Below are 12,260 nucleotides of genomic sequence, written 5' to 3'. Positions count from 1 at the left end.
GTAAAGTCTCAAACTCTGCCTATATTTTGATATTTAAACTCACCTAATCTGAATGATGTTTATAGCTTTGCACTATCTAATCAGAGCCTGCTATTCAAATTAATACTTTTGAAAACAAGACTACAGGGAGCATTTTTTACTTAAGAAAGCAAGCTGTTTTACATCTTTAGCGAACAAGTGTGGATGCTGCTAACCATAAATCAATACTTTTTGCATGAAAATAGACTTCTACTTTAGAAACGCTATTACCAGTCCAATTATCACATATAGTTAAGACTAATAAGAGCATTTCTCTTTGATCTTCAAAAACTCATATTTTTCCAATTACAGTAATCTTAATTTATAAAACTTCACAGTGAATGGATTATTCAATAATCAACTGCAAATCAAGAATCCATTTGGCAAATGTCAAGTAGCTTAATCAAGTAAAATCAACACAGAATATTATTCAATTTTATCATAATCAGATTGCATAATTTTCATTTCAATCTTACAAATATCTATTAAGAATCCAGAGCTGTATTTATTGAGGAATGAAAGAAATATCAGGTAGAATCTCTGCTCTCAAGGACTTTTAATCTTATTGTGCATTATATAATTCAAAGTCAAAATAATGATACAGACAAGAACTATAAGTCATCAAAGGGATGAAAATGGTATTGGTGATAATAAGGAAGGCTGCAGAGGTAAAAACTTAAGTGGAGGGGGTAGAGGAGAGGGGAGAACAGACAGACAGGAGACCAACCAAAATGATGAAGGGAAAAATGAACATGTCACACTGGAAAAATTAAGAAGTGCCACAAGCAGATTAGAGCTTGTTGTGAGCAGGGAATTCAGGACAGATACCGTTAGGCCCTAACTGAGGAGTATGAACTTCATTCAAAAATCACAAGGTTTCTGAGGTGGGAAATTACATGATGAAAATAGTGTTAATTCAGAGGTGAGTGCTGAATGGACTGGAGAAGTCTCCCTATTACCGCCTCTCTCTTTACTTTCAGAGAAAAACAAAGGCAAGGGAAAAGCAAACCACTCAGAAAAAGTATTCTTCTTGCTCTTTCTTTAAAAAAAAAAAAATCTTATAAAAAGGAAACTAAGGCCAATAATAAACAAAAAAAAAAAAAATGTTTTTTCCTAAATATTAGATAATGGTCAAGTCTACGGCCATGCTACCCTAAACAAGCCCGATCCCATCTGATCTCGGAAGCTAAGCTGGGTCGGGCCTGGTTAGTACTTGGATAAGAGACCACCTAAGAAGACCAGGTGCTGTAGGCATAAAAAATTTTAAAAAATAAATAAGGGATTATAAGCTGACAAGGTCCTTGCAATCTGTGAGGTCAATCAAGGGTTGCCTTGCCTAAAAAATAAATAGATGATAGATGATAGATAGATAGATAGATAGATAGATAGATAGATAGATAGATAATGGTCAAACTTTTTATAGGCCTGTATATCCTGAAATCAAGAAGATTAGCACAAATGCATGACTTCTCTTAGGAGAAACGTGACAAAATAAAGAGTAAGTGATGGGCAGAGTAATAAGCAAACTTCAAGTTCACTCATTTCTGCTCCCTGAATAACTCTGCCACCAAGCACCAGGACTGGGGCTCAGTGAGCTGGTCTTGGTGGTGTCACATCACGTATCACATCCTGACACCCACAATGGCATTCAACAGGGCAGGGGCTGCAGTGCAGGCAGGCGGGCTCCACTTGCCTCTTCTACCAGAGCAACTGTTTTTTATCGATTTCGCACTAGGTTTCCCTACAATTTCACCTTTTTAAGACATTCACAATGCCTAGCTCGTCCTCCACCATCCCCTGGAAATTTCCTAGAAGAGCTACAATCAGATCTTTGTAAGAGCTAGATCCTTATAAAAATGTGCTACTACCGAGGGTGTACAAAACTTCCCATTCAGCACTAGTTCTCACCTATTTTAATTTGGCTGACTTTCTTGTCATCTTAAATCCATCTAAGAACAAGCAAGAATATTAGTAAATACAGTACATGAAATATTTGTGCCTCTCAGGAAATTTCTAGTGTTATTTAAAAATCACTAACAAGGAAGGCTATGACCTAATACTATCTTTTTTTTTCAGCAACATTACTCCATAATATGCTAGCTGGGCACATTCAGAATTTAAGAAATATATTTGCTTTTATATAAAATAAACTAGTAGGTTTTTGCTTTGTAGTTTTTTTTGTTTTTTTTAATATTGTTTTGTTGCTAGAATCAGTATTAAGAAGGAACTATGGAAACTTTTAAATATATCCAAATTAAACTGCTACAACACAATTTAAAAATCAAAGTTTATCATTTCGGTGGATGATTTTTATTTCTGACTTAAAAATATTAAGTTAATTTCTGTTGTGCAACCCCAAAATGATTTACAGTGAGTCAGTGTCATGATAAGATGCTGCTTGATGCTCACCACTGAATAACAGTTTTTACTGAGATTTTTTGGATCAAAAGAGTCGTTCCTTAGACAGTATTAAAATTAACCTTATGTATTATACTAAGTGAAATAAAGCAGACAGAGAAAAACAAACAGCATATGATTTCATTTATAAGTAGAATCTAAGGAACAAATAAATGAACAAACAAAATGAAAACAGACTCATAGACACAGAGAACAAACAGATGGTTGCCAGATGGGAGGGGGCTCGGGAGCTGTGTGAAAAAGGTGAAGGGATTAAGAAATACAAATGGTAGTTATAAAATAGTCACAGGGTTATCAAGTACAGCATAGGGACTACAGTCAATAATACTTTAACACCTATGCGTGGTATCAGATGGGTACTAGACTAATTGGCGGGATCACTTCATAAATTATATAAATGTCTAACCACTATGTTGTACAGCTGAAACTAATATAAAATAACACTGCATGTCAACACTAATGGAAAAATAATTTTTTTTTAATAAAAAAAATAATTAACCATATGGATTCACTAATCAAAATTGCTAAAAAATAGCATCGGAATTCTGGGACTTATGTCTCATGTAAACTCTTATTTTAAAAATTAAAATTTCTTTAAAAGTTTTCCTATTCAATGAACAGAATATCTAACTTGATCGCATCTTATAAAAATGTTGTGAATTTAGTGGGTGCCTATGTTGTAACTTGGCTTTGAAACTTGTATGGTTTTACCATTAATTCGCAGAATCCTCAGTATCATAAATTACAAACAACATTCTACAAATGTATGAACTCAAAGTAAGTATACAGAGAGAAAAATGAGGCAGAGAGAATTAACCTCTTCCAATCAGATGGCTGACAGTATGCAGGAATCAGAAATCTGAACTCTTGGTTCCTGAAATACAGCCATTTCCCTCTGTGCTTCCATCACTTATGGTATCTTCATTTTTATCATAACAACTTAAATCTCCATAAATACAAATAGAGCAACTCATTTCTGTTTTAATTCAGAGTACATTTAAACAGTTTTCTTCTATTGTTGTAAAGTTTTTAAGACAATGTTCTTTCTGCACTGAATAAAATTAAAATAGGATCCCAAACATAAAGAAAAAACAGAACATTATAGTCCAGGGACACTTGCTGTTACATAATAAAGATGAGTTATCTTTAAAAGTCAAATAGAAACCTGCATAATCAAATTCACAACTTGGTTCTATTTCACTAGCTAGAGAACAGCTATATTAAGGCATCTACATTTTTTACCAAACACTATGTCTCAAGTGTGTGAGTCTTCATACTATCACAGAGCTTAATATGAGACATGCCCCAGGACAGTACATCCACCGGTCTTTAGAAGGGACTTACATTGAATAATTTCCCTTCTAACTATGATTTTAAGTTGACGACCCTTCGCAAGGAAGCAAGGAAGAAGAATGATTAAGGGACAAACATTCTTAAACAGAAGTAAGCATGTAAGGTACTAGCCTGTCGTATGCAGCAATCATAAAGTTAAGGAGGAGGCTGATGGACTGTTCCACACTGATTTGGTGAGTAGAAGGAAGGCGCTTGTTCAGCTGGTAGTATATGGAGGAGATGACAGTTTCGAGGCGGGACACACTGACCTCCGTGCTATGGTCCAGTGTATTAAGGCCATTGTCTCTGAAGGCTTCGATCATGTTCCAGATATCAACGAGATGCACTAAAACATGAAGAAAATAAACTGTCAACAACTTAAAAGTTTTAAGTCATCAGAAAGACATAAGAACTTTATATCTATTTACATTTAATAGAATAGTGAAGAGTGGCACAATGTTCCACCTCAAAATATGCCACTTTGCCATAAGGATTCTCTTGTGCTAAAGACACCTGAAAAAATATCAGGTGCCAACAAGAGCACTCTGACCTCCCCTTTTCTTCCTGAAAGCAGAGAATAAAACTCCCATGTGAAAGATGCCTTCCCTATTATAGGGGGAAATAAACAGTGAACTGAGGCCAAGATTAATCTGTACGGACTTTAGTCTGTCTCTGTCTCTGTCTCTGTCTCTATACATATATATATGTTATACATATATATATGTAAATATATATATAAATTATATATATGTAAATATATACATATTACTTTTCCACAATTGCTATGCTTTGTTCAACCCAATTTATAAGCACTTAGACTTAGTCACTTCTTCGGGTCTTCAATTTCCTATGGGGTCTTCCATGTACATGTAAAAATTTGCATACTTTTCTCCTGTTAATCTGTCTTACGTCAATTTAATTCTCAGGCCCAACCAGAGATCATAAGAGGGCAGAGGTAAAGTTTTGCCTCCCCTACAATAGGCTGAAAAATATATAATGCAAAATTTAACGGAACACCAAAGAGACAAATTCACAAGCGTTGGGAAGGTATTAACATACCTCTCTTAATAAATGATAGAGCAAACACACAAAAAGTAAGTACAGACACAATTAAATTTTACAACAAAATAGACATAATGGTCACTATATGAAGTACTGCTCCCCCTCCAATTATTAGAAAATATGTTTTATTTTTAAGAACACAATGCAATGCATATAAAAATTGACCTTATCCTTAGACATCAAGCTAATCTCAACAAATTTCAAAGGATTAAAAATCATATAAACCATGCTCTCTGACTAAAATGAAATTAAGTTAGAAATCATTATCAAAAAGACAAGTTTTTAAATAAGCCTTATCTTCAGAAATGAAGAAACACACTTGGGAACTTCCTTAACCTGATTAAGGGTATCTACAAAAAAAAAAAAACCCACAGCAAACATATTACTTAATAGTAAAATGTTGAAAGCTTTTCCTCTGATATTGGAAATGGGACAAGAAATTCCCACAATCATCATTTCTAGTGACCTTCAAGTCCTAAGCAAAATCAATATGCAGTAATTATCAGTAAAAGTATTAGAAATGAAGAAATATAACTGTCATTATTCAAAAATGACAAAATTAGACAGAAAATTATCAAGATTCTACAGACAAATTACTAAAATTTGAATCTGGAATGATTGCTACATACAGGCCAAGATATAAAAGTAACTGTACTCCTATGTATCAGTAACAGACAATGAAATTTAAAAATACTATTTATAATAAAATCATAAATCATCAAAGACTTAGGAATAAATCCAATGAAGAATGTGCAACATTTCTACCAAAAGAATTCTACAAATATAACTGGCAGAAATTAATGACAAGACATAAATAAATGGAGGGATATACCATGTTTACAGTAGGAAATCTCAAATTGGAAATACGTCAATTCTCAACTTCATCTGCAGATTCATTGAAATCCCTACAAAATCCCAGAGGACTACAGTTTAAAAGGATGAATTTTACTATACGTAAACTATGCTTCAAAAAAGAAATGAAAAAGGAAAATATCTCAGCAGAGTTGTTTTATTTTGTTTGTTTTTAGTAAGAGTTGACAAGCGGAGTCTAAAATATATATGAAAATAAACGTGAAAGGCCAAGGACGTCCCAGACAATCTGAGAAAGAAAAACAGAACAAAGCAAGAAGACCTGCTCCACCTGCTATTAGACTTATTATAAAGCTATAATAGCGGTTACTGGGACAAAGACAGACAAACATAACAATGGAACACAAGAGCCCAAAAGCAAATCTTCTCATATACAGACACTGCCATGAACATTCTTAGATATTTCTCTAAAGAATATGAGGAAAAAAATTTTTAGCAGTGGAGAAAAAGGATGGTCTTTTCAATAAACAGGATAGAAACACCTGAACATACATATAGAAAAAAGTGAAATTTGACTCCTACTTTTACTGCACGCCCACAAAAAAAAATTCTTCCAGGTGAACTGGAGAATCATGTGTGACAAAGTAAAAGTTCTAGAACAATGAATCTTTGGTTTAACATTACTAATGCCACTAGCCTGGTTCTGACTCTCATCACTCCACACATAGACCTGTTTCTCAAGAATAATTACAGGAAGAATTATAAAAATCGTAGTTACTCTAGAATAGTGGTTTTCAAATTTTTTGACCACAACCCACAGAATCATATTTATATCATCAAACTCAAACACACACACACACACACACACACACACACACACACACACACTCTAGATACATAAATATATAAAAAAGTTTCACAAAATACTTTTTAGCTCTACCACAGAAGCAGCATTCTGATTTTTCTTTTTCTTTTCTATTACATGCTTTAAATTCTAGCTATAGCCCACCAAAATGATTTCATGAACCATTAATGGGTCACAACCCATAATTTGAAAACAATGCTTTGGGAAACTAGAGAAGAAACGTGACTTCCATGTAGGATGGCATGGTAAACTCTTTAGAGAGAATTTTAAGCTAGGGTTTTTGAGTAAGACTTAAAGTAGGGTAGAAGTATCTAGATGCAAAATGACTTGCCCAAGATCACATGTTTGTAATAAATGGCAAAACCAGAACTAAAACTGAAGTTTTTTCCATTGTAAGGCTAATGTTCTTTCCACTGTACAAAAGGGTTTTTCATTAGTACACACACGCATGGGAGAAAAGTACAATAATTCCGTCATAAGTTAGTTCATCTTCATGGAAATTAAAAGAAGATTTTATATGCTTGTGTGTATATCTTATTTATTTTATTAGTAGCCACTGTAGCAATTCATTTTATATTAAATTTAATCGATAAATTCTTATGACACCTTTATCAAAATATTCACGTTTTCCTTTCCCTCCAAAGTCTGAAAAATTGTATTTATTCTGTATAAAACGTTCATTAAAAAAAGTGACAAGGAGAAATCAACTCTCCCGTTTAAAGAACATTAATATTACGCCAGTCTCAAAACTAGTTACGTTATTGAGTTTGTTAAATATTTTGAGGGAACCACAGAGTAAAAATGCCAAGTTCTTTCAATTACAAAGCTTATATTCTGATAAATACTTAAGACAGAATAATTCAAATAATTTTACAATATGACTAGAAGATACTAAAATCTTGTATTTTATATTATCAAGAGCTCTGTCCAGCTATCACAGAAATGACTTACGGTTGCATCGTTTTTGTACAAATCGTAATTTGCAAGCTGTTCTGTAAGTTGACAGTCGTATGACATCAAAATTCTGAGCACCTGAAAAAAAGGACAAATAAAGAATGTTCAAGTGGACTTACTGTTTAATTTCTAAATGCTGGGAAGTGACTCTATTTCACTGTGTTGGCACAGTCTATACATACCATGTGAGCTAGGCCTTCTGCTAAAACACAAGGGCGGGAGGAAGGGCTGCGGAGCACCCCGCGTGCCCACTCCACGCCAGGCACTATGCCAGTAGTTTCACCTACATTATCCTGTCTGCTGGCCTAAGGAGACTCTGAGCGAGGAACACTCACGACTTTAGTGAATTGGCTATATAGATTAGAAAAGGGGGATGAAGTGGAATGGTAGGAAAGACCTTGGCCTAGAGTCAGAGGCCAATTCTAGCCCCAGCCTGACTGCCGACTGCAGGACATGACCGTGGCCATGATACATTGCTCCCGGCCTCCGTGTCCTCCTCTGTAAGATGAGGGAACTGGCCCCACTGATCTCTAAGGTCCCCTTCCAGGTCTCTGGCAGCTTGTGTTTTTCAAAAAAATGGCCAAAACGGAATTTCTAGACCAGTATTTTATTTATGTGCTTCGAGTACAGTGTCCTTCTCCATCAAGAACTAAAGATTATTTCCCTCTACTTGCATCTGAGCAGAACTCTGTGACTGTCTTAATGAATAGAATGACACAAGGGACACTGCACGACTTCTGAAAATCGGTGATAATTCCCTTGCGCTCTCTCAGGGTTATTGTCCTTGGAACCCAGACTAGCTTTCACTCTGTGAAAGCACCTCAGGGGCCGCCCCAGCCAGGCTCCGGCCTCCCCTCTCCAGCGTCGACTGAGCAGTACCAATTTCATAACAGTCGTATATTGAGGGTCCTTGCAATATCTCATTTGGAAGAGTACATATGATGCTTTTAAAAGGTTTCTCAATAACTGATCCGGACCAATAACCCTATTTCATGGCAGAGGAATTTGAGGTCTGGCAAGTATGAGTGTTTAAGTCAAGGTCACACAGTCAAGGTCACATAGCCAAGTAGTCACAGAGCAAAACAATCCTTCGAATACTGGGAACTGCCCCACTCCTCTCAGCCACCTTTTTTTCTTTGTTCGAGTTTTATATAATAATGTAATTTTTAACAAAAGGCTTAAAATGGTAAAGTAATACAGCAAATTTGTGCTTTTAATTTTTCCTATAGCTCTAAATGTTGTCCTAACACTTAGTCCTCTCTACTTCAGAATCTGTAACTAGTGTAAGGTAATTTATATGATGTATTAATTATTTCTCACCATCTGCAGCTCATGTAACAATGAAGTTACAGCCAAGAAGTCTAAATTGACTGGCACACCTCGATCTTACAGATGTCCTAACTAACATTTCTGCCTTGCTATTTATGACTTTGCTTAAGAAAGCAATTCAAGCCAATCCAATTAAAATATATACTCTGGCTTGGGGTCTTCCAACTTTACGATTCTTTAACTTCCATTCTTCTCTTTCTAAAGCCTGTAACATAAAACTTCTGATTAAAGCTGTGACTTGATCAGAAAAAAAAATAAAAAAGCATTACCACACATATAAACAAGACGCCAGAAGCACTCAAGACTCACGCATTTCTATGAACAGCTGCCTCTTCTCTGCCATGGTCTTCCGCTTGTTCCCACTTTCCTCAATCATCCTAGACACAAAGAAAGACACGATAAACCACTGTATAATCTGACGATTTAACCAACTGCTTATCATTCTATTGTGAAAAGAGAGGTACAGGAAACCAAGTTGTAAATGCACATACCAAGAGAGTATCAGTAAAAATAAAGTGGAAGCCTGATGCAGAAAATAATAAACCATCGTCCCTGTATTCAACAGCTTCTAATATATTAAGTTGGTACTTAAATGAGCTCATACAGTTGATTCCTGTGCTGAAATATGGAGCTATGTCTTATTTCTAACTTTATTTTCCCTGCAGAGTCCTAGATTAGTTGAGACAGTTCCCCACATCCCTCCTGTTTTCCATAGATAAACACGTTACTAAATAGAATTTAGAAAAGAATTGTAATAAACGGCTACCATAAAAATACAACAGTTAGCTTAAAAAAAAACAAATGAGATACTTTATTTTTATTTTAAACAATGTTAAACAACAAAAAAAAAGGTATTCATCCCCACACCCAGAGAACTCCTAAATGTAACTTCCATCATGTGGTAATAGTAGTTTACACTGACAGACTTAGGTTACGCCAGTTCCTCTATTAAATCTCCTTCTGTGCGTTATTTCATTTAATCCTCACGACACCCCTAGGTGATGGTATTACTGTTATCCCTATTTTATAGATGAGGAAACTGATGCCTAGAAAAGAACACCAACTTGCTCAAGGGCACACAATTCAGAAGTGGCCTAGGCCTGAACAGCTAGAACACAAATAGCCCGTTTCCTTGCATGGACACTATTGATGCAAAATTTGTGACACTTTCAGCTAAACTTTGCCTTATTCTGTGAAGAAAATAAAATATGTGGACAGATAGCATAAGCCAAATAATTTCCCAAAGCAGACTAGATTGTTATAAATCATTCTCAATTATATTAGAATCACAAATTAAATGATGACTACACAAATTACATACCCATTAAAGCAAGGTAACTGGCCGAAGTTTACTTACAAATATATCAAGGTAACTGGCCAAAGTTTAGTTACAAATATATTCTAAAGAAAATTTAAATACAGTCCTTAATATTCTACAATTAATATTTTGATAATTAAGACTCGTCCTTTCCTAGATCATTGAAATGTTACCAAATAGTCTTCAACAGTCTTCAACACTCATGATGGTTACTTAACAATGTGCCCCCAAGAGGAAAGTTTTTAAACAGAAAGAAAGCCAAATAAAAAGCAACTGGCAACAGTAAAAACTAATAAAATGTAGGTCCCAGAGAAAAACAGAAGTTAGTACAGTTGCCTATAACAACATAGAAAATATTCGAAAACTTGCTCCTTCTTCACCAGTGCTGGTCTCTCACTAAGTAATACAGATTTTAATGCTAAACACAGATTAAGACAGAGAATATCATAAATCTCCTTTATATCTAATTAATATCTTTTTTCCCACTTTTGCTATTTCTTTACACTCCATTTTCTCAAATTGGGCCTAAGAATTCCTGGAGATCCCTAAATTCTTCATAACAATGTCCTTAATTTTGTCTTTATGTGCAGATTAATTTTTTTTAAGTAATATAAACATACTTTGGGTCATCTGGATGGCCACCAAACTACAAATACTCCCATGACGTTTCAGGGTACACATCTGCACAAGTGATTACTGGGAACAAGAGACCACCTAAAGCAGGGTGAACAAATTAGAGAAACTATACTATCCTAAGCCAGATCCCATCTGCCACCTGTTTTTGCAAATAAAGTTTTACTGAACACAGCCATGCTTATTCATTTATGTATCATCTACAAATGCTACATGCTACAGTGGCAGAGTTGGATAGCTGTGACAGACAGCATCTGGCCTGTGAAGTCTAAAATAGTTACTATCTGGTCCTTTGAGAAAAAGGATGCCAACACAACCTAAAGCAACAGTAATTAATATTGCATTACTACACATGTCTGGCTGCAATTAGATCAGCATGTCTCCACTGTCAAAATGACAACGATCATCCCACACGGGCTTGAGTTCCAGTGCCATTACTGGAATTCTATCTTTGAATTACCCTCATAGTCATTCCTCATTGCTGTAACGGCATAAAAATTATATATACTTCACTAACCATTACTTGACAAATATTTATAGAGTAGCTCCTATGTGGCAGGTACATCTGATGTACCGGAAATACTGCAGTGAATAAAAGAGACAAAGCACCCCATCTTCACATAGTGAGAGTAAATGCAGTAATTCATTTAGATAGTGCCTGGTCTAAGGTAAACACAGGACCAATAATACCTGCTATTCTTATGATTACAACTATTATTATTATTATTACTACTACGACGACACAGGTAGTTGACGCATCTAGTGGAGAGACTCTCATTTGTAATTAATGATACCATGACAGACTTTATTTACTGTAATATATTTTCTTTTAAGAAAGTCCTTGGGCTTTTGGAAACTAATAAAGCACAAAGTAAATAATATTTCAGAAATTTAATGATCTAAGCTGACAAAATGATGGTATCTTCAAGTCACGTAGACAAATATTAAAAACTTGGATCAAACAACACATAAAAACATATATCAGAGCAATCTGAGATACCAAATAAAGTGATCAACACATTGATGAGCCAGTAATGCACAAATAAACTTTTTAAGAAATATGTCTTATAAATTGGGTTTTAATTTTGTATTATTGTTATTTAAACTACTGAATTTTTTAAAAAATTTACAGTGGAGTTGTAGTGCACTTACAATTGACTAATACAAGTTCAGCTACTGGGGGGAGGGGGAGGAAGGAGAAAGAAAAGGAGGGAGGGAGGGAAGGGTGAATTATGATTTAAATGATGGCCAATTCCACACCAAGATCACCTGTTCCAGGACAGTGGGACAAGGAAGGTGAATCTGCAGCTCCCTGTGGCCTTGGTTCCCTCTGGCCTCTGACAAAGCAAGCACCCCTTTTTCTTTCTTCTTTTTTTTTTAAAAAACATAGTCCAACTAAAGAAAAAGTCGCCAGTTCCAACATGAAGACAAAACTGGCTGTGCTGACTTAGAAGAACTACTGTATCAGGTGGTCTCCACCACAGTATTGCTGCTGAGGAAATTTCAAAAGGAATTTTCATC

The 12,260-nt window shown here is 35.1% G+C and overlaps 1 protein-coding gene and 1 pseudogene across 15 annotated transcripts in view; one reads left to right on the top strand and one right to left on the bottom strand.

Annotated features, from left to right (window-relative positions):
* DTNB (dystrobrevin beta) overlaps positions 1 to 12,260 on the bottom strand; it is a 181,057-nt gene that overhangs the window by 147,290 nt on the left and 21,507 nt on the right. For 14 of the 15 annotated variants that reach the window (XM_039887640.1, XM_039887644.1, XM_039887639.1 and 11 more), the window contains exons 2-4: positions 9,098 to 9,165; positions 7,457 to 7,537; positions 3,901 to 4,114 (exon numbers count right to left, since the gene is read on the bottom strand). In XM_039887640.1, the coding sequence (XP_039743574.1) occupies positions 3,901 to 4,114; positions 7,457 to 7,537; positions 9,098 to 9,164 (362 nt within the window). In that variant the 5' untranslated portion in view covers position 9,165. Of the gene's footprint in view, positions 1 to 3,900; positions 4,115 to 7,456; positions 7,538 to 9,097; positions 9,166 to 12,260 lie in introns of those variants that run through there. The other variant, XM_039887648.1, reaches the window with a different exon arrangement.
* LOC120622330 (uncharacterized) lies at positions 1,154 to 1,272 on the top strand (annotated as a pseudogene).

Source organism: Pteropus medius, unplaced genomic scaffold (assembly GCF_902729225.1).
Source record: "Pteropus medius unplaced genomic scaffold, Ma_sr-lr_union100, whole genome shotgun sequence".
NCBI classification, from domain to species: Eukaryota; Metazoa; Chordata; class Mammalia; order Chiroptera; family Pteropodidae; genus Pteropus; species Pteropus medius.
The sequence above is the reverse complement of the archived record's forward strand: the minus strand, read 5'-3'. Positions and strand labels throughout refer to the sequence as shown.